Genomic DNA, 21,527 nt, shown 5'->3' on the forward strand with positions numbered 1-21,527 from the left:
ATATGTTAGAGATAAACTATTTCTCTCCTGACTTGTTCAGGCAAACTCCATCTGCCTTAAAAAGATGTCTGCGGTCCCAGAAAAAGTTAAAATTGTCAATAAAATGGACAGAATGGTAGGCAGTTGAAAGCCAAGTATTCGGTGCAAACAATCTGCTGAATCTCTCCACTCCTCTTCTGACTGGCGGTTGAGGGCCACTGATGAACACTTCTGCAGAGCTGACAGTTTCCAAGTTTTAAAGTTTTCTTTCAGCACTTCTGACTGTTGTTTCACAACATAATTTGTTCCTCATCGCAACTTTGAGTTCTAACCGGTTACATTTGCGACTACCTTTACCTCACATTGACTACAGTATTTATTGTAAGATAGCATAACTAAACAGCTTGTGATAACTCCTTATCATAATTCAGATAGAACACTGGTTCTCAACGGGGGCGGTACCGCCCCCCAGGGGGCGTTCAGAGAACGTCGGGGGGCGCTGGAAGCAATATTTTTGAAAGGGGGGCGTTGAGGTGTTCTTGGGGGGCGTTCACGAATAATGTCTTTTTGTCATGAAAAACGCTGGCCACCCACAGCGTCTTTTCCTGTACAAAAAGCAGCTGTCAGCATCTTTTGTTGCTATAGGAAACCACAACTCTGCTTGCGATTGGTCAGCTGTCAGCAGTGTTATTACGGGTACGTTCGTAAATGCACGAACGGTCAGTCCGCTCGGACAACCCGTCTGTTCCGCCAGAGCACCCAGCTGTGAGCGCTCAGAGCGCAGCGCTCTGGACTGTGGAACGGGGACGCTCGGAGCGCTCTGAGCGCATTTACGAACGTACCCTACAAAAAGCAGCCGGGAGCGGACCGGAAGTCGTTGTAATTTTGGGATCGCGACTGTTAATAATCTGTGTCACTTTGTTAAATTTTGATATGTTTTGATATGACAAATTCCACTAACAGATTCAAACTAAGTGGTCAGTTTATGAAAATAATACCCGTTTCTATGTCTGCTACGACATGGAAGAGCTGGCTAGCCAGGCTGCTCCACACAGAGCTGTTTGTTCAAAATTACAACGACTTCCGGTCCGCTCCCGGCACGATGTCTTGTCATGTCACCAGCTAGCCCTCTAGCGTTATCGTGACACTACTTGTGGCCAAATCTAAAAGTCCACCTCTCCACAAGTCTCTCAATGTTGCAGTAAAGGCAATAAACAAAATAAAAGCCCACGCCCTGAATAACAGATTGTTCCGACAGCTGTGTCAGGAAAATGATGAGACCTTTGAGCGTCTTCTTCTCCACACTGATGTCCGCTGGCTCTCAAAAGGAAACTGCCTTGCTCGTTTTTGTGAGCTGTTTGACAGCATCGTGGAGTTCCTGGAGGAGGTGGATGCAGCTCTCGGGGAACAGGTGTCATCCAGCCGCTGCGACATCATGTACCTCACAGACTTCTTTGGCAAAATGAATGAAGTAACGCTGAAGCTCCAAGGAAAAGGAGTTACTCTGATCCAGAGCAAGGCGGTCATCCACAGTCTCACCTCCAGGCTGGATCTATACCGGCAGAGCATAGGCAGGAGGCAGTTTGCTCATTTCCCGCTGTTGACCAAGGTGATCTAGCCTAGGCTACTAAATAATGATAATAATAAATAATACATGTAATAAATGTAGGCTACTCTATGCAACACTATATTTGTGTTCCTGGTTAGTATAAATAACTTATGTTCTGAATGTATTATGAGAATAAAGAAACATCAATTAGTAAACTAATTAGCAATAAAATAACCAGTTTAAAATCAGATGGTAACATTCTGCACCGATAACAATTTCCTGGTTATACTCATTGCAGGTGTCTGAGGCTCTTAACGATGAGCGCCTTCTCATTTACACAGACCACCTGAGGATGGTGAATGCCGATTTGAAGATCCACTTCAGAGATCTTTTGGACCTCGATGTTCCCACCTGGGTGGTGCAGCCCTTTCAGGCGGACGTGGCGGAATGCGAGCCAGCAATACAGGAGCATCTCATCGACATCCAGAGTGACGATGAGGCCCAGGCTATTTTCCGCACCTCTGGCTGGGGCAACTTGTGGGTCAAATACTCTCAGCGTTACCCGGCTCTCTGGGAGAAAGCGAGGCTGCTTCTTCTGGCTTTCCCAACCACATACCTCGTGGAGCAGGGATTCAGCCAGGTCCTCCACATGCAGTCCAAGTACCGCAATCGCTTGAACTTGACGGCCTCAGGTGCACTGCGACTGAAACTAAGTTCTCTGCAACCCGCAGTGAAGAAACTGGCGGAGAACCACCAAGCGCAGGGCTCACACTAACCTTCCCCCCCCCCGCAATTCGGCGAAATGCAACACCTTTCCGACCTGTTAGTTCTGTAGGCCTAATGTACAGTTTTGTAGCCTACTGTTTGTTCTGCACTGGACATGTGTGAAATTGCTGCTGTTCCGTAGCAGTCTGTTTGTATTCTCTGCTCTTGTCTGAGTTTGTTTAACACTCATAAATATCATTTTAATTCACATTCACATGGCTTTTCTGCTCTCTGGTAAACTAATGATAATGATATTCCAACTGCCCAGTTAAATCAAATCTATTATTTGGCATTCAGTGACATTCTTTTTAAATGATATAACACAGAATTTTAGTCAACATTAATATTCAGGGAAGAAAATAAGTCTACTTATTTTGATGGGGGGCGGTAAGAGACCTGGATAATGGACAGGGGGGCGCTGGCCCAAAAAAGGTTGAGAACCCCTGAGATAGAACAAAGCACAGGAGAATGAATTGTGTGACCAACACAATGTAAGGTTTATTAGAAAAAGAAACCATTAGAAAGTAGTATTTGATTCAGGCATTGTTCCCAAAAGATAAAACAGACAGACTACTGAAGCCTCCTCTCCACATGAACTTCAACCTCTCTGTCAAGGTCAGGTTTAATGCAATATGCTGCTTTTTTGCTTTTGTAGACACACTTTGTGCTCTTTCATTCCAGTAAAACTCCTCAGAAACCATTAGAAACCAGCCTATTTGACCAATAAACAAAACAATTGGCAAAACTTTGAACTATGAAATATATTAAACTTTGGTGAGCTTCAGCGGACTTTGGTGAGCTTCAGCGGGGTAATGCCATATAGGAGCTCCCTCACAAATACCCAGGGGCTAAATTGGGCCGGGCTGTCCGGGGCTAAGCCCCGGCACAGGACGATTCTCTGACGTCATCACCCTCGCAGATTTGTCATATGTTTCCAAAAAACGATATATATGTTAAGACTTTTCTCGTTCTTACTATAGACTATATTTAGGGTCGATATGTGTTGACTTTACTTTAGAATAGCAGATCTCTGTGACCGGATATCTTTTTTTCTGCTTTTAGTGAACGTGTGTCTCTTCCTTGGAGGAGCAGGATCCCCCGGAATCCACTGCTCCTCCGTGCAGAGTCTGCACTGCAGCGGTGTGTTTCAGCGACGTGCAGTCAGGGGAGGCACGGATTGGCCATCGGGAGAGTCGGGACTAAATGCCGCGGCTTTCTGGCTAGCACTTAGCATGTGGGACCGGACAGCTTTGATCCCCATCGACAGTGGCGATTCTAGAGTCTGTGGGGGCCCCTCGAACCAGCTTTCATCACCATCAGTGGCGCCCCAACACACTCGCCCCTTTTTTTTCGCCGGTCAACATGTCCGTTAAAGTTTAAATCTTCCGGACAAAATTAGAAAAGTGCCGGTCAAACGTCTTCTTTGTTATTTATTGAGCTTTAAAGCAAATGAATAATGATTATATAATCATATAAGAATAAAGTATTAATAAAATAAAGTATGTTACATCCACTCCATATTGACAAATTACAACATTAAATGCTTTAATTAACAGTAAAAACAGCTCTTTGCATGAATGTTTACTTCTGTTACTAGTGAAGTAACATTTTGAAACAACTGCTTCTACCAATAACAGTCTTTTTATACCACGCTATTTCAACTTCTATATAAGGGTCATTCCAGAATTGGAGGACAATTTAGACACCAACATTTTTCAAAAATGAACCTTTTATTTTATAATTTTTTTTTATGTATTTAGGAAAAACAGATAATAAACCATCAAAAAAAGTGATTTGCCCAGCTTGGCATCAAATGTATATTTTCCAATGAAGAATTACCCGTTACTCTAATTATAGTAACAGGGTTGAAAGTAACAGGGTTGAAAATCAATGCTAATTTGAGCCTTTAACCTCAGGAATTATAGCTAGATGTAGCATGTAATGCTACTTTCCAAGGCAATGACAAACTTGGATATCTAATGCAAGAAAGATAACTTTGAAATTAAAATGCTTTATTCTGGTAATATCAGTAACAGGGTTGAGTGGGTCAGAGTGCCACACTCTTTTACGACTGAAAAGATTGTAAAAATATGAAAAATAAAAGAGAGGACTTAGTTTTGGTCTACCCATGGCACTAGCACATGGCTTGCTGATGTCACTTCCACTGCGTCATCTGATTTACAGTTTTTTCACTTCCTGTGCCAATCTAAAAAGGTTTGGGTAACAGGGTTGAACGCATGTTGAGGGACACACCTTCTGTGCAAAATTACTGTTATTTAAAATATGTTTATGATTTAACAAATAGATTTTACCATTACAAGAGACATATATCAATAGAATAATACCAAAAAAGTTAATAAAATCTCTATTTTAAATGTTATATTTGACATGCAAGTTGGTCACCAAGAAGTGGGGACAAGAGAAAAATGCCATTTTAGGGGATGTTCGAGAACTATTTGATAATTTAAATAATATTTTGAAACCACTTTTTCTACAATTTTATACACATTTTGTCTCAAGACAAGTATGTTTAACACAAGTGCATGTTTTAGCATTTTGGGCATGGATTATTAGATTTTTTATATGGGGGACATGAAATGTCCTCCAATTCTGGAATGACCCATAAGTGAAGCATACAGTAAGTCCTCCACCTCGGCTTGAAGAAAATGTCTTTCAAATACTAACTGTGGAATAACATGCACTATTAAAAACCATTGACTTTGATTCTGTGTTCCTAACATTGGAAAGATTATTTCAGATGATTGGGTTCATATATATTTTTGTGTATGTATAAGCCCGTATTGTGTAACCTGAAGGGACAGTAACATAGTTGCTGTCGAAACACTTTTCTATATGTAAAATGTTGATATTTTTTAATTTTATACTTATGTGACATTCTTTTCTATGTCAAACCATTGTAAAACAATTATAAACACCAGAATTGTTCCTGAAAAAAAGAGACGGCGCTGCAAAAGTCTATGAAGATCTGGGCTTTATTTCAATAAGCATATTTGGTTGATCATTTGTTTTTTTTGACAAAAAAAACTTGTTTTTTCATTAGTTCTTCTACCTTATACAAACATGGTGACAACTACTTCATATGGCATGTATATTATAGGCTATTTGGTTAACAGAAGAAAGTACAATTTTAAAAAAGAACATTTTATATACAGAAAATAGACGCTTGGGCTTGCATATGAACGGGAACTGAGATGCTCAATTCGTATAAAAATGCTGGATGACACTTAATTGTACAGTACATTTATTTTGTGAAACTGCAGGGACAGATTAAAAGACCCTGGTGTGTAATTTAGTGGGTATATGATGGACATTTAGCTTCGTTTACAAAGACACTTGCAGTAGTAATTAAAACTAAAACATAATTTCTTGGTAATTCATGTGTTTGCAACATGTAACTTTTTGTCTCTTACAAATCAGAAAAATAACCTACTAATACAGATTTGGACAGTTTTGGTAGAACAAATAATAATCATTTGGTCTTAAGAGACACTGGTGTTCCTTTTTTTTAAGTTTCAAAAATAAAACGGTGAATGATTGTCTGCTTTTACAGAGCAGTCACACAAAGCTATGATCAACGTTAAGAAGGAAGACAAAAAAAAATACTTTATCAAACCTTACTCACCTCCAGACTTGGTTTATGAATCATTACAATTACAAAGGTGCAGAGATACACTGATTGTAGTTAAGCAAAAAGGCAAAACTGGTTAAATGATTTCAGAAAAGAAAAAAACATTTACCAAGGAGGCGGTTTAAAGAGAAAAACTTGCACCTCTGTAACATTCAGAATCATTCGAGAAGTGCGAACAGAATTCATATAAAAAAAACATTTTAACATGTCTTTGCAAAACCGAACTCAGTAATAACAAGCAGAATGTGCTGTAAGTCTATGTACATTTCATCATATAACATACAACTACTGTATGTTTTTGCATAAAGTTTGTCAAGCTTAATGAATCCCTCAACAACATATGATATAGTGGCACCGTCTGTTGCAAGACATGCTAACTGCATCCACATTGACTCCGATTTGATTTTCAAATCAACTCTTTCGCATTTCTGTAACAGTAACTACCTTTAAAACATACACTGGTCTCCCTGCACCTACAGCATGGAAATAAAAACTGCATTTATTAAACCTTCTTTGTGTTTAGACATTTGATGGAAAACACTTCTATAACTATAAGTAAAAAAACTGTTGTTAGCGTGTAGAGCCATTTAGTAACAAGATGCATCTGTGTGCATTTATATATAATCTGTCATTTACTTGATGTTTGTCTTTCTAGTAATGCAACATACATTTATAAAATTCCCCCTTTAGCACATTAAAACAATGCATGAACTAAAAAAAGAAGAAGCAACAACTAGGTAGTTTTGCTGAATTATACCATCAACTGACCGTGAGCCATCGTATTTAAAAAGATAGAGTGAATGGTTACGACGATGAGTTAGTATTGACAGGCTTATCACATTAAACAACACATAAGGATAGCGTGTAGCGGAAAGAAAATGACCTAAAAAGCAGACGATATCAGTTCAGAGTGTCCTCTGCCACGTGTCACAGTCCATCTCAACAGTCTGTTTCTCTGAAGCAATAAAAGCCGGTCGCCATCTGGTCGGCACTTCCTCGTTGATCCCTCGATAAACAGTTTGTGTTTGTGTGCGGAAAGCCGAAAAGAAAAGTCTTGATTTATCCAACAGGAAGCAGAGGATGTTCGGCCGGCATCACAGGAAGTAGACAGGAACTGATTGAACTTGTGATTGACAGCTAACTGCATGCTTTTTGGTATTGAGAATTTGTGATCTATCTAGCTGATAATACTCAATTTAGAAACTATACAACAGTTTTCTTAAGTGCAAAGAGAAGAAGAAAACATAAAGGGGAAGATTATTATAATGAAGTCTGTTCAGTCTGTTTTCCTCCGACCGGCCTACGCAAACACCTGCATGTTGCCGTGCTGCGGCTGCTGGGCGGCCGGCTGCATCTGCTGCGACTGCGCCTGCAGCTGCGCCTGCTCTGGAATGTGTGTGCGGTGTGAAGACGGCAGTGCGTGGTGGGGGTTCCCCAGAGGGGTGGGGCTGGTGGTAACATCAGACCAGTCCGAGTTGGAGTGCGGCGAAGAGGACGACCAGGGGTCCGGGGACTCCGGCGACGGCGTGAGATACGGGTGCTCGCTTGGCGGGTGGGCGGAGTGACCGGGGGTGGTGCCCTCCGAGCCGGTGGTGGTGAAACTGTGCTGGGAGGGGGGAGTGGGGTATTTATCCACAGGGCTCTGCATGGGTGGATAGGAGGGCAGCTGTCGTGACTGGCCCTCGATCCCCCCATGGCCCCCGTGGCCGACGGTGTGGGGGTGCTGCATGGCGTGGGACATCCCGTGCCCCCTGCTCATCTGCTCGGGCATCTGGTACATGAGAGGCTGGGAGCACCGCAGCTGGCCTGGCCCCTGCTGGGAGTGAGCCTGGCTCTGGTTCGGCCCCTGGGACTGAGGGACCGGCCCCTGCTGAGGCTGCTTCAGCATGGCCTGGCCCCCACCAGGCGCCATCATCTGGAACGTGACGATGGGCGGCAGCTGCTCCCTGCTCATGGTGACGTTCATGGGGGTCAGCATGGCGCCCTGGCCGTGGTGCTGCCCCATGCCGGAGTGTGACCCGCCCATCTGGTGCGGCACCAGGCCGAACATGTGGCCGCTGTAGCCGTGCTTGGTCATGGGCACCCAGCTCTGCTGCTGCCCCAGCATGTGGCTGACGGGGGGCAGCATGGGTCTGGAGGTGGGGCTGCTCAGGAGGGGAGGGGAGTTGGCTGTGGTGGAGACGGTGCCGGACACGTCTCCTGTGTACGAGTGCGGTGATTCCAGGGAGTCGACAGGCGACATGGTGACGGAGCTCTCTGGAAGTCCTGCTGCCTTAACGCCGTTTGTGTTCCCTCCGGCTGTCGCTGCTCCACCTCCCGCTGCACTTCCTCCTCCCGCTCCAGCAGCTGCGGCCGGCGCCTCTCCTCCGGCCGGCTTCTTTCTTCTCTTTGCTTTCATGTCTTTTAGCTCCTTAGCATTACCAGCTCCACCTCCCACCTTTGCTCCACCTCCACCCCTCCTGTTCTTCTTCCCCTGAGCCCCGGGGCGCATGCCGATGTATCCAGCTCCGTTGGCCCCGCACATCACAGAGGAGTTTCCTCCGCCCATGTGGTTAGGGCCGTTGTGCGGACTGTGCACCAGGTTGTACTGGTCCAGCAGACGCACGATGTCGTGATGCATGCGCTCTTGAGCAGTGTCGCGGGGCAGCCGGTCCAGGTGATCCGTGATGTCCCGGTTGGAGTAATGGTCGAGGAGAACCTGAGCCGCCTCAAAGCTGCCCTCTCTGGCTGCCAGAAACAGTGGCGTCTCCTCCTGAAGAGAACATAGCAAACAGCATGTTTGAATACAAAAAATATCTGTTTTGAGTAGACTCAATTTAATCGGCACGTTTATAAACCTGATGATTTGATTTGATACAGATTTTATTGCACCTTTGTTTCTAGAGTAAAATTAGATTAGAAATGTAATTATAGAAACATTGACAACATAAGAACAAACCTTATTGTCTTGCATGTCACGGTTGGCTCCATTCTTCAAAAGCACAAGAGTGGCCTCCACATTATTAACTGCAGCCGCCCAGTGCAGAGCGGATTTGCCTAAAATGTTAAGACGGTGAAAAAAGGACAGAAATTAGGCTGAATTTATGCAACTAATTTATTTCTGAAGAAACGTTTACTTGATTTTAAGATGTAATTGCAAACAGCCAATGACTTGTAATACAAAATCAAGACATTACACAGGAAGAGGGATTATATGAGAGGTTCACTGACCGTGGTCATCCACAGCATTGATGTCAGCGTGGCAGTGGATCAGCTCTTCCACCATGCCCTCCACAGCGAGCCTTGCTGCCAGTACCAGTGGAGTGGTTCCGTCATTCATCCTGGAATCCAGTTCTGTCGCACGATTACGGATCAAAATCTGAGAGAGACGACACGGACACATGAGATCACGACGGACCGCAGTGATGCAGTGTAACTTCAAGTTTATAACTGATTCTGCGGTCTCACCTGGAAGACTCCCTGAGCATCCGCCGCCACAGCAGCATGCAGTGGAGTTCGGCCCATGTTGTCGTGCACGTTGGGATCCGTTCCAGCGTCCAGCAGTCTCTTAGCAGCATCAGCGCGGGCGTAGCGGGCCGCCAGGTGGAGCGCCGTCTCTCCTGTGCGATCGGTCTGCGCCATCAGAGATGCACCCTGAGAGATGAGGTCTGAAATCACACTCGGTCCCGGTTCATCTCCTCCACTGTCTTCCTCCTCCTCTCCATGCAGGCTGCAGTCCGGGCCTCCACCATTACGCAGCGTTGCCAACATCAGTGGAGTGCAGCCATCTGAGGGAAAAAGGAGCCCATTATCACAGCAGTTCTTTCAATTAATTAGGTATGGAGGGTTTATACAGTAGGAACTTTTTTCTCACCGGGTCCTTTGACGTTAACATCCAGACAGTCGGCATCCAGGTCGGCCTGAGGGGGGGTGAGGGCGATGTCCGCAGCCTTGCGATGCTGCAGGGTCCACTCCCTGCGGTCAACACCTCCATCCATAGCAATGGGCAGCAAGGGTTTGTCTTCAGTCTATAAAAAGCAACCGAGCTTGAAACATTCAGATCAATCAAAAGACTTTCCCAATGTTTCTAATCTTGCTTCTCCGATTGAATTGAACTCCCCCAATCTATACCTTAAACCCATTGTTGTCTTTTGTATAGGGTTTGTTTAACCTCCTTCCTGACAAGCTACAAGTACATGTTTTGTATCTATGGTTTAAGTGATCTAATTTGGCCTGCTCTGCCTCTAAAAGAAAGTGAAGACAACAGAGAACACCCTCATTCTAGTAAGTATAAACTTTTACCCAACTACTCCAATCCCTCAGCGTTATTTCCCTTTTCAATTCACTTACTCTTTGTTTCTTAGATGGGACCTCGTCTTCCAGCCATCTCTGACTTTGACCTCCATCAATCATGGCTCCATCCTGGGTCTTGAAGTTCCTGATATGAGATAAAAGAACATATATAAGTTTAAACGACACTGACAATTCTCAAGACTCGGCATGCATCCTATGTTCCAGCTATGCTCTTTTTCACAATCAAACAGCTGTGTGATAGATACTTGTTCACATTTGAGAGACCCTACATTTCACTCTGGTATGAATTCCCATACAGTAGTTGTCATCATTAATCTTCATTTAAAATTCTCTCTAACACAAGCTGTTTATTTACTCACTTCATGTCAAGGTCATCCTGACCGACAGGCTCTCTCCTTTTGTCGTTCTTATTGGCCGAGAAGCCATCGGGAAGCCACAGGTGACCGTGTTTGTGCTTCCTCTTGGCGGCCAGCATCCCCAGCACCAGGATGAGCAGAATAATAACCACTGCCACTCCGACCAGGATCCACTCAATCGGTGGCCCACAACATGGAATTGGATCTGTACCTGGACATAAATCAAATATTAGTTTTGCCGTCTTCATTTCATTTAAAACAAACCAGTTGAACTCTGTTTCCTTCTAAATGAAAGGTCTACTTACTGCTTACAGACACCAGGGGGTAGGGCAGTCCAGACTTGATTTGAGACGCTGCGAGGAACCTGGCAGTCTCGTTAGTGTCTTTGAAACAGTTGGTAGAGGTCTTTGCGCATTCACGGTTATCGAGCTCCAGGTGCACCACAGATCTGCGGGTCAGAAGTGAAAACAGTGTTATAATAGAAAGCTCAGAAAAGTATTTCTGTTCTTTTTCTTGTTTTCTTTTTTCCCCCCTTGCACTAATTTACTAACGAATAGTGATGTGTCGGTCGCGAACGAGCCGATTCGTTTGAACGGCTCTTTGGTACGAACGAGGGGAACCGAGTCGTACTTGGTGAGAGCCGTTCTTGTTATCGTTCAATCGTTGGTCCGCACTCACTGCATGCCAAAATCCACTCGCCTGTTAAAAAGCTTGATTTTGTTCCCCAAACGTATTCTGTGAAGACCCGCCCCTACTCTGATAGGTAGGTTTCAGCAGGAGGAGTGAGGTGGGGTGGGTCTGAACGGAATACGCGAGAGAGAGAAGTCATAACAAGTGGTACAGGACAGGTAGACCACGTGTTTTTCGGATGGAAAATGAGCCAAACGCAGCAGCATTTTGATGCACTTCAACCAAAACCCAGGCAGTGATAAAGCGCACCATTTGTAAAGGCAAAATATCCTTTAAAGCAGGGTCAACAAATAATCTCCATCGCCACACAGTATCTAATATTAAGAGTTGCGTGAATTTCATTCAAGGCCAGGCAACTTTATTTACTTAACACATACGGAGGGTAAATTCAAAGTAGTACATTCACGGACATGAATGACATGGATATGGCGCCACCTTGTGTCGTGTTTACAAAGCAGATTATTGACATTAGGTCAGGCAATACAGTCAATGATTATCCTGGTGATTATTTCACAGATAAACCTAGTAACCCCGCCAAAAAAAACGGCTCTTTTGAACGGCTCTTTGAAAGGAACGGAGCCATAAGATCCGGCTCCCTTCAAAGAGCCATAATTCCCATCACTAGTAACGAACAATACTATCTGATTATTCTCCTTCTTTATTTATTGTTAATGTACTCTGCAACCTGTAACTCAATAGGCTAATGGGTGGTGGGTGGGTAAATGGTGGGATGGAAATGGAGATTTAGATTTGTCAGCATGGGCTGTAAATATCATTACTTTGTGAATTTGAACCAAATGTACATACTTTGTGTCACTTGCTTTTGTGTGGAAAAAAACAGAGAAATCAATAAAGATATTTGAAGACAGCTGAATAAGTATGTGATTACAGCATCATGAATATCTTTACCCTATAACCTCCTTCTCCAGCTCCCTCTTTCTCCTCTCCAGCTGTTTATGTTGTTCGTTCACATCCCAGTAGTAAGCGTACACCATCGGCTGCTTCTTATCGTCCAGCTTCACTCGCAGGTTGGTGTGCAGCACGGCTCCCAGGGACCGCAGGAAGCCCTTCAGGTCTCCGAGCAGCTCCTTGGGCTGCAGGCGGACCACGATGACCAGCGTTCCAAACACATCTTTAGGGGGAAGGTCAGCCGAGCAGTCCAGGCCGTCCCAGCCGCAGGCCTCCGTGTGGCAGCTCTTGTCACAGACGCTGTTCCCAAAGTGGTCTGCACAGTACTTGTCATACCTGAAAATAGACAGAAGAATGATGTTGGGTGATCTGGCTTTAAAGTATTTGAGACTTTTTTGAAGCAACAGCAATGGCAAAATAACATATTCTTTGGCCTTTTACCCATGAAATATTTAACATACTGGTCTAGGAGGCTAAAGTGGTATATTGTACGAGGTGTGGTCTTTATTTCTCCAATATGTCGGACCTAGAATATCCAATATCTTTTGGACTGTTCTTCCAAGGCCAAGTTATGATGGCTGAGTTATTTTGGGGGGGGGAGGGCATTAATGACTTTATGTATTGTTTTATTCATGTTTTATTTCCTGTGTATGTTCGTGTGTATATTAGGACAATGTATGTGTATGTACATATTTAAATTTGCCCTTTTGGGGACATTGTTTCATCATGTTTGGAAAAAATGATGATCAATGTAAAACTTGTGTAAATGATACATAATCTATGCACAATCTATGATAAAGATATCTTATAAAAAAAAAAAAAAAATATATATATATATATATATATATATATATATATATATATATATATATATATATATATAGGTTCACGTACTTGCAGGTAGGTGTGGTTTCCATGCAATCAAAGCCATCAAAGAGGCACCCGGCGTTGTTGCACGCCTTATCACAATGTCCATCCTTGAAGAGATCCCAGCAGGGAATACTGGCGGTGCAGTTTTCCCAAGGCTGCGGCCACTTGAGTGAGCAGTCGCCTCCGTCCCACTGACATTCATGGTTGTTACAATGACCGTCACACACGCTATCCCCTCGACGCCCCGCACACTCCGGATAGGGGCAGGTTGGTGTGCGTGGTACGAGTGGTTTGTTCTCGCAGTATTGTCCAGTGAAGTACATTTGACACTGGCATTTGTAATGGTATGGGTTGGTTGGGTCTTTGATGCAGGTTCCTCCGTTCTGGCAGGTCCATGGACACCTCTGTTCTTTCTCGCAATGGGTTCCGCTGAATCCGGCCTGGCACTCGCAGCGCAGGGGGACCCCGGGTGACTCGACACAACGCCCACCATTCTGGCAACGTAGCTTTGTACAACTGTGGCCCTCCATTTCGCCACAGTTGAACCCAGTGAAGCCCTAAAAAACACAACATGTTATTCAAGAGTGCTCGTAGTATAGACATTTGCAAAGGGCCAATACAACTGTTATTTTAATATAAAAACGATTCTAACTACTATTCTATAGATCTAGGTTCTCCTATGAATCTGCTGCTTGTCTACTATACCTGAGCCATGGTGTGGCCCTCTGAAGCAAGCGTGAGAATAAGAAAGGGAGCAAGAAGTTAGTGGAGAGAAAAACAAGGAAATTGTGCAAAGAGATTTTAGTCTAAGAACAAAAGAAAGGAAAACATTGAGGTAGTAATTTCAGCCACCGGTGTACTTCTATTATCTTCTGAAGTCACTCAGTACATCATAATACAAATTGATAACTTTACTATGAGAAGAAAGATTATTGAAATAGATAAAATAGGTGAACACATGAAGCAGGTAAGCCATGATTCCTATTAACCAGAGTTGACATCCACTGGAGGGACGTTTCGTGTCCAATAGACTAATGGAAAAATATCTTCAAATTGGAAGAATGTCTATTTTCTCTTTCAAAGTAAATATGTATTTTTCTCACATCATGGCACTCTTTATTTAAACGCTCTGCATTTAGTTTCCAGTGTCAAGTTTTCTGTATTCACATGGCATGCAGTTTAAACAAAAGTGTAGCCTAACACTAAAGCTTGTTTTAACTGAGAAATGAATAGAAGCTAGAGGAGAAAGGATTGAAAAATGTGTCCTCTTCTGATATTGGAAAAAGAGAGACATTAAAGAAACTTACGGGAACACAGGAGCAGGTGTAGCCATGTCCTGAGCTCATGTTCATAGAGCAGATGGCGCCGTTATGGCACGGCTTCGACAGACAAGGGTCCACCATGGACTCACAATGACGACCTGAAAAATAAAAAATAATTAATAAGTAAACTGAAAACACTTTGCATAATTACTAAAACCCCAACACACTGATGCCTTGCTGGTTTGTCTTACATACAATATTAAAAGACAAGCTGCTTTTTGGTAATTTACCTGTGTATCCAAGGCGACAGCGACACTGGTAGTCATTGACCAGCTGCACACAGTCCAGGCTGCCGGAGGCGTGGCAGGGCGTAGAAAGGCATTCATTGAGATCCCCCTCGCAGTGCTCTCCAACGAATCCTGGAGGGCAGGAGCATGTGTAGCGGCCCACACCGTCCACACACTGTCCTCCATTCAGACAGCGGGGTTCAAAGGAGCCAGGCTTGGGAGCACAGTCGTCCACGTTCACTTCACACAGGTACCCTACAGATCAGAGAACAGACAGATATGACTGTGTGTAGCCCAGAAAAGCTGCTTTGTGGATGTTCAAAGGAACAGTATTAATCATCCTGTGACTGTGTGTGTGCACTGTGTATATATTTATTATACACACTTACCATGCGTTCCAGGTGGGCAGCCGCAGGTGAAGCGATTGATGAGGTTGATACATGTTCCTCCGTGCAGGCAGGGCCGAGAGTGGCATTCATCGATATCATAGTCACAGTTCACGCCCTGGTAGCCTGATTTACACTGGAGCGAGAAATAAGAGACAGAGATAAGTTCATTGTGTGCTTGGGGATACCCAATCAAATGGGGGGGGGGGGGGGGGGGGTTGAGGAGCTTGACGCTCGTGAACTATCAGCAGGAGGGCGGGGGAGCCTCGCTGCGGGGAAGCAGTGTGTGGACCTGTCAGCGCAACTTACATGATGCCGAATTTAACAAACACATTTAAATAATTGGTTTGAACGGCATAATAATAAGGACGATCGTCCGTTCTGTGATTCTCCAGAGCACACATGTTATGATATTAGGGTCACGCAGAGTGAGATGAGATCGCTGTCCCTTTAAGAGAGAGAGAGAGGGGTGTGGCTTGTGCATGTGTGTTTGTGGATGGTAGAGCGACAGTGAGGGAACGTGTGTATGTTTCTGGAAGTGAAACGAGGAAGCAGAAAAACAGAGGTCTGTGATGTATTTTGTGAAACAGAAGAACAGCTAAATAAATGCAACGGCCTCCCAAGAAGAGCTCGCCTCTCTCCAGTCATTTAAGCTAAAGTGGGCTTCTGCCCTCCTCGACTACGGTCTGGGAGCCGACAGGAAAGTTCAACACACAGATGGCCAGTCCGCCCCTTTGTAGCATATTATTTCAATGAGAGATGAGCAGATCGCCACTGGGCTTTCAACTAAATACACAGCCACGCAAAAATGGCGGCATTTGTACAGCTCCTTATGGGTAGGCCGACTGCAATTTGTGAAGTGCTTTCCTCTGTGGTGAAACGATCAGCACTGCACTACGGAGGAAAGCGGCAGAAAGTCACTTGGAGATAAAGAGAGCGGGACTGCGTTGCGTGAATGGCTTCCTTCTGCAGGTAACGGGGAGACGCGCTCTGGCGGCGGTCTCGTTCAGGATCCGAAAATACAATTTAAATATTTTGCACACTTATTCCACTTATTATTATTATACACTTATTGGCAAACAGGGAACTGCTTTAGGCTGGTTTAGGTCCTATCTATCTGAACGCTCTCAGTTTGTACGTGTCAACGATGAATCTTCCACGCAAACCAAAGTTAGCCATGGAGTGCCACAGGGCTCAGTGCTCGGACCTATTTTGTTCACACTATATATGCTTCCGTTAGGCAATATTATAAGGACTCATTCTGTAAACTTTCATTGTTATGCGGATGATACTCAACTATATTTATCAATCAAACCTGATGAAATTAATCATCTAAATAAAATTCAAGACTGCCTCAAGGACTTAAAAACGTGGATGACCTTACATTTTTTGATGTTAAACACGACCAAAACTTATTTTGTACTTGGCCCGAAGAATCTACGAAAATAATTATCTAAAGATATACTAACTATGGATGGCATTCATTTGGCCTCCAGTGAGACTGTAAGGAATCTTGGTGTTATATTTGATCAGGATTTATCCTTTAACGCCCACATAAAATCAATTTCAAGGACCGCCTACTTCCATCTACGTAACATTGCAAAAATCAGGCATATCTTGCCTGAAAACGATGCAGAGAAACTAGTCCATACATTTGTTCCTTCAAGGCTGGATTATTGTAACTCCTTATTATCAGGATGTACCAAGAAGTCAGTGAAGTCGCTTCAGCTTATTCAAAATGCTGCAGCTCGTGTACTAACCAGAGTTAGGAAAAGGGACCACATTACTCCTGTTCTGGCTGCCTTACACTGGCTCCCTATAGAACACAGGATAGAATTTTAAATTCTTCTTCTCGCCTACAAAGCCCTTAATGGGCAGGCGCCATCTTACCTTAAAGAACTCATTATACCCTACTGTCCTACAAGGGCATTGCGTTCCAAGAATGCAGGGTTGTTGGTTGTTCCTAGAGTCTCTAAAAGTACAATGGGAGCCAGAGCCTTTTCTTATCAAGCTCCACTTTTGTGGAATCAGCTTCCAGTTTGTGTTCGGGCGGCAGACACCCTATCCGTTTTTAAGAGTGCGCTTAAGACCTTCCTTTTTGATAAAGCTTATAGTTAGGGCTGATTAGATTCAGCCCCTAGTTTTGCTGATATAGGCTTAGTTTGTCGGGGGACATCTTACTTCTTCCTTCTCTCTGTCTATACCTGTGTACTCTCATGTTCCGATTAACCCAGCTTCCCCAAATTTCTTTCTTTTTGGTGTCTATATACGCCGGGATCTGGACTCATGGATGATCCTGCGGTCCTGTGTCATGGATCTTGAGTCGTGGCTGTGGTCCTGGATCATAAGTCCTGGATGGATATCCTCGTGGATTCATCTTCTTATTATACACACATGCATTTCCAAACATTTGGTCTACCTATGTTGCAAATGTATTATCTTTTCAATTTACACACGGCATCTATTGCACGTCTGTCCGTCCTGGGAGAGGGATCCCTCCTCTGTTGCTCTCCCTGAGGTTTCTCCCATTTTTCCCTTTAAACTGTGGGGTTTTCTCTGGAAGTTTTTCCTTGTACGATGTGAGGGTCTAAGGACAGAGGGTGTTGTATTGTCATACTGATATTCTGTACAAACTGTGAAGTCCACTGAGACAAATGTAACATTTGTGATATTGGGCTATATAAATAAACATTGATTGATTGATTGATTGATTATTCCTAGCGTTCCACTGGTTACGGTGCCGCGTGCCAATGCGGGGGTTGCCGACCCCTGGTCTATAACATTGTTATATGGGTATAAAACAGGTGTAATAGTGGTGCTAGATGGGTGTTCAAAAACACATCTACACACAGACAATTGAGAGTGTACTTACTATGCACTCATGTGCGCCCTGGTAGTCCTTGCACGTAGCTCCGTTCAGACAAGGGTTTGACTGGCACTCATACACCATGTCTACACAGTAGCTGCCCGTGTATCCTGGCTGGCACTGACACCGGTGAGAGTTACCCACATTCACACACCGCCCGGCATTCTTACACACATTTTCAACTTCAAAACCTACAGAAATGTGGGAAAGGAGCAGCATATAGTGAGTAAAGAATGTGATAGTTGCTGTACAGTTACAGTGAAAAACTGTGCATATTTACTTTTTTGATGTCTATATCTCACAAAGATGAATTATTACTGGATTAGGGATGATATCTGCTCTTATCCTAATGATTTAAAAGGTGTTGTTGGTCGTTGAGATATCTACTACATTAAATGAGTCCCTCACCATTCCTGGCAGCAAAGTCCTGGCAGGACATGTTGGGGACATCACAGTAGAGTCCAGTCCATCCCATCTGACAGTGGCAGGTCCAGGTCTTGGATATCTGTGAGCAGGTGCCGCCATTAAGACAGCGCACCTGGTTGCAAAGGTTCACCATGTTCTGCAAACGACAAACAAAAGGAAAGCTTGACAGTTGATTATAAATGTTACACAGACCGAAAGAACTGCAACCAATCCATCCACCTTCTTGAGTTAAATACGTTAAAAGAGACTTATCACAAATATGTAAAAAAAGAGCTCTACAATCTGTGCAGGTACTTTGTTTTCCTTAAAAGTCCCCTATTATACTGTTTTTAATCAATATATTATAGGTATCAGAAATACACAAAACATGTCTCTGGAGTGTTTGCCTCGAAATACCAAACAGATCATGCATTGTAGCATCCCATAATCCCCTCTGTTTCAAAAGTGCTGATTCTCTGTGTTACTTTAGATGAAAATAAGGAGCCCCTCCCCATGCCCCTCTGAGAGATATTTGGTTAAAAAGAACACAATGGTGCTCTAGGAGGAGATTCAGGTGATAAGGTAGGGGGGGGGTTACCTTGATTGGTGATTGGCTAATGGTCACACAAGCCAAAACATTGTTATGACATCATCAAGTGTCCAAAATCTGATCAGCTCATGTTCAGACAGGTTTTTATAGAAATGGATCAGGACAAAAAGAGAGAGAATCTTTTTTCCTGAAACTTTTAGAATCTCTTTCCACAGAGGGGACACATGGTTTTGTATGAAAGACATGACAAAGTGGATTTTGCATAATAGGTGACCTTTAAATGTGAGCAAATATTAAACCGCTAAGAACACACATGACCTGCTGATCCACTCTGTTCACTAGCAGGGACTCTTTACCTGGCAGTTCTGCCCACTGTGTTCCACGGGGCAGGTGCAGCGGTATGTTCCCAGGCCATCGGTGCAGGTGCCTCCATTCTTACACGGCTGAGAGTCGCACTCATTCTGCTCGAACTCACAGAACGTCCCGTAAAAGCCAGGGCGGCATCGGCAGGAGAATTGGTTGATGTCATCAATGCATGTCCCATTATTCAGACAGGAACTGGTGGGAAGGAGGAAAAAAAGTCACTATTGATTTTCTTGAGTGCTGAGAGACATTTAAATTAAAAAAGTAAAATGAAAGTCACACAGCCTGATGAAACACAACATCTGCTGATTTTGTCTGATTCCCCTGTAAAATCAGGCTTGTTTTGAAACAGTATTTATGTTCGGTTTTTCCTCCAGCCAGTCATGAGGCACACCGAGAATAATCTTAATATTCAACATCAAGTTTTCTATTCCTTAATTTGGACATTTGATTGTATCATTCATCTATCTGCTCATTGCAGGAGATACAGTAGATGCCATCCACAAAGACTTCATTGCCAAAAATGAGAACATTTAAGCATGAAAGCATTATGGATCCGGCTTCGGATGAATGGCTCACCTCTCAGTACATTCAAGGATGTTGTGTTCACACAAGATTCCATCAAAGCCCGGTCGGCACTCGCACACAAAGCTGTTGACGTAGTCCCGGCAGATGGCCCCGTTCCTGCAGGGCTGACTGTCGCACTCGTCCACCTCGGCCTCACAGCGCTCACCCTCAAAGCCCGCATGGCAGTCACAATAGAAACTCCCCATACCGTCCACACAAGAGCCTCCATTCAGGCACGGGCCTACAGAGGGAAGAAGGAGGGAGCAGAGGCTTTGAATGACCCACTATATATTTTTAAACAGCCTTTGCTTCCTTTTTTTAAACCAGACTCCACTGTTTTCTCCTTTCAATAACCCTTTACAATTCGTACGTATTGATATCTGAAAAACAATAACTACTTTGCGCATTTGTATAATGTATTCTAACTTATTAATGTATATTCAATATATTGTAAAGCAAGAGTTTGGCTTGAAAATATGTAGAAAAGCACATGCCCTTATTTTAACAAGCTTGTTTATCTGAGACATTTTTGAAATCAGGCGTTTGTAACTCCCTGACTCACAGCGCACTAGGGATTAGGATATTTCCAATCTTCAGTAAGTAAAGAATATAACATAGGAATCGTAATAAATGCAGCTTTCATACGGGGTATGCAGCCACTAGAACGCAACGTAAAACTCACTTGGTGAGCAGTCGTCAATGTCTGTCTGACAGTTGTGTCCGCTGTATCCCGAGATACATTTACAGGTGTAGCTGCCCTGGTTGTTCACGCAGTTACCGCCATTTTTGCACGGGTAACTTTTGCATTCATTCACATCCTCCTTGCAGCGTGTACCTACACAATCGGGAGCAAGCAAACCAAATATTAGTACAGCATTGTTGTAATACATAATATGAGACCTAGACTGCATCTCACGTCCATAGGACTCAACTAGGCAGACAAATAGACAGAGTATTTGGCAATGCACACATACCTTCCCAGCCAGCGGCACATTTACAGGTGTACGATGAGTAGTCTGCAGATGGTTTACACACCCCTCCCCTCTCACAAGGCTTAGAGGAGCAGGGATTCTGTTCCACCTCACATTGTTTGCCTAGTTTGACATAGCACACATTGTAAGGATGGATAAAAAGGAATCTTTGCTTTATTCAGTCTGCAAAGCATGCTATTGGATGCTGATACGGTGGGAATGTGATGTCACTAACCTTTGTATCGCGGACTACATTGGCAGGAATAACTGTTGACTCCATCGATACAAACGCCTTGGTTCTGACAGGGCCCGGATGCACACTCATCTATGTTCATCTCACAGTTATTACCTTATGAGAGAGGAGTCGGGGTTTACATTTTTTCATTTTAGAATTCAGTGCTGTATCCTCTCTTGATTGCCAAGTTTGAAGAAAATGAAACGCAGAAATGTATTATTATAAAAGATTACCTCTGAATCCAGAGTGGCACATGCACGTGAAGCCGTTATGTCTGTCCACACAGGAGCCATCGTTATGGCACGGATTTGGCTGGCACTCGTCCTTTTCCTGCTCACAGTGTTCTCCCACCCAGCCAGCTTCACACTCACAATGGTACCTTTAAATAAAGACAATGGCAAGACATTACTTCATAGTAATAATAACAGAAGCTACCAGCATCTTTTTAGGAAAAGCCATTAATCGGATTATATTTAAAAGAGCAATCTTTCCACCTTTCTTAAGCTCTTTTCTGTTCTTTGGTTTTAGCGCCTGGCCGACGCGCTCACACATCACTCAGAGATACATTGTTTGTT

The 21,527-nt window shown here is 43.8% G+C and overlaps 2 protein-coding genes and 1 long non-coding RNA gene across 4 annotated transcripts in view; 2 read left to right on the forward strand and 1 right to left on the reverse strand.

The window, feature by feature from the left end:
- The window catches only part of LOC307045933, a 10,843-nt gene extending 5,026 nt beyond the window's left edge, over positions 1 to 5,817 (forward strand). For both annotated transcript variants that reach the window (XR_013810027.1, XR_013810028.1), the window contains exon 2: positions 3,356 to 5,817. This is a non-coding gene — a long non-coding RNA (uncharacterized lncRNA). The remainder of the gene's footprint in view (positions 1 to 3,355) is intronic.
- On the forward strand, positions 423 to 2,725 carry LOC307024815 (protein FAM200A-like). The gene is made up of 2 exons (XM_079659234.1): positions 423 to 1,588; positions 1,870 to 2,725. The coding sequence occupies exon 2, from the start codon at positions 1,881 to 1,883 to the stop codon at positions 2,301 to 2,303; it is 423 nt and encodes a 140-aa protein (XP_079515360.1). The 5' UTR covers positions 423 to 1,588; positions 1,870 to 1,880; the 3' UTR covers positions 2,304 to 2,725.
- The window catches only part of notch2 (notch receptor 2), a 52,652-nt gene continuing 36,393 nt past the window's right edge, over positions 5,269 to 21,527 (reverse strand). The window contains exons 15-35 of the mRNA XM_079691942.1: positions 21,186 to 21,331; positions 20,953 to 21,066; positions 20,721 to 20,840; positions 20,429 to 20,581; positions 19,759 to 19,987; positions 19,173 to 19,374; positions 18,270 to 18,423; positions 17,868 to 18,052; positions 14,999 to 15,131; positions 14,613 to 14,864; positions 14,368 to 14,480; positions 13,085 to 13,617; positions 12,191 to 12,526; positions 10,897 to 11,039; positions 10,595 to 10,802; positions 10,272 to 10,359; positions 9,796 to 9,949; positions 9,390 to 9,709; positions 9,153 to 9,300; positions 8,881 to 8,978; positions 5,269 to 8,694 (exon numbers count right to left, since the gene is read on the reverse strand). Coding sequence (XP_079548068.1) covers positions 7,243 to 8,694; positions 8,881 to 8,978; positions 9,153 to 9,300; positions 9,390 to 9,709; positions 9,796 to 9,949; positions 10,272 to 10,359; positions 10,595 to 10,802; positions 10,897 to 11,039; positions 12,191 to 12,526; positions 13,085 to 13,617; positions 14,368 to 14,480; positions 14,613 to 14,864; positions 14,999 to 15,131; positions 17,868 to 18,052; positions 18,270 to 18,423; positions 19,173 to 19,374; positions 19,759 to 19,987; positions 20,429 to 20,581; positions 20,721 to 20,840; positions 20,953 to 21,066; positions 21,186 to 21,331 — 5,281 coding nt within the window. The 3' untranslated portion in view covers positions 5,269 to 7,242. The remainder of the gene's footprint in view (positions 8,695 to 8,880; positions 8,979 to 9,152; positions 9,301 to 9,389; positions 9,710 to 9,795; positions 9,950 to 10,271; positions 10,360 to 10,594; positions 10,803 to 10,896; positions 11,040 to 12,190; positions 12,527 to 13,084; positions 13,618 to 14,367; positions 14,481 to 14,612; positions 14,865 to 14,998; positions 15,132 to 17,867; positions 18,053 to 18,269; positions 18,424 to 19,172; positions 19,375 to 19,758; positions 19,988 to 20,428; positions 20,582 to 20,720; positions 20,841 to 20,952; positions 21,067 to 21,185; positions 21,332 to 21,527) is intronic.

This window comes from Notothenia rossii (assembly GCF_949606895.1).
Source record: "Notothenia rossii genome assembly, chromosome: 1".
NCBI classification, from domain to species: Eukaryota; Metazoa; Chordata; class Actinopteri; order Perciformes; family Nototheniidae; genus Notothenia; species Notothenia rossii.

Coding starts and splice junctions, on each gene's coding strand:
- LOC307024815 (XM_079659234.1), top strand. CDS start 1,881: ATGGTGAATGCCGATTTGAAGATCCACTTCAGAGATCTTTTGGACCTC.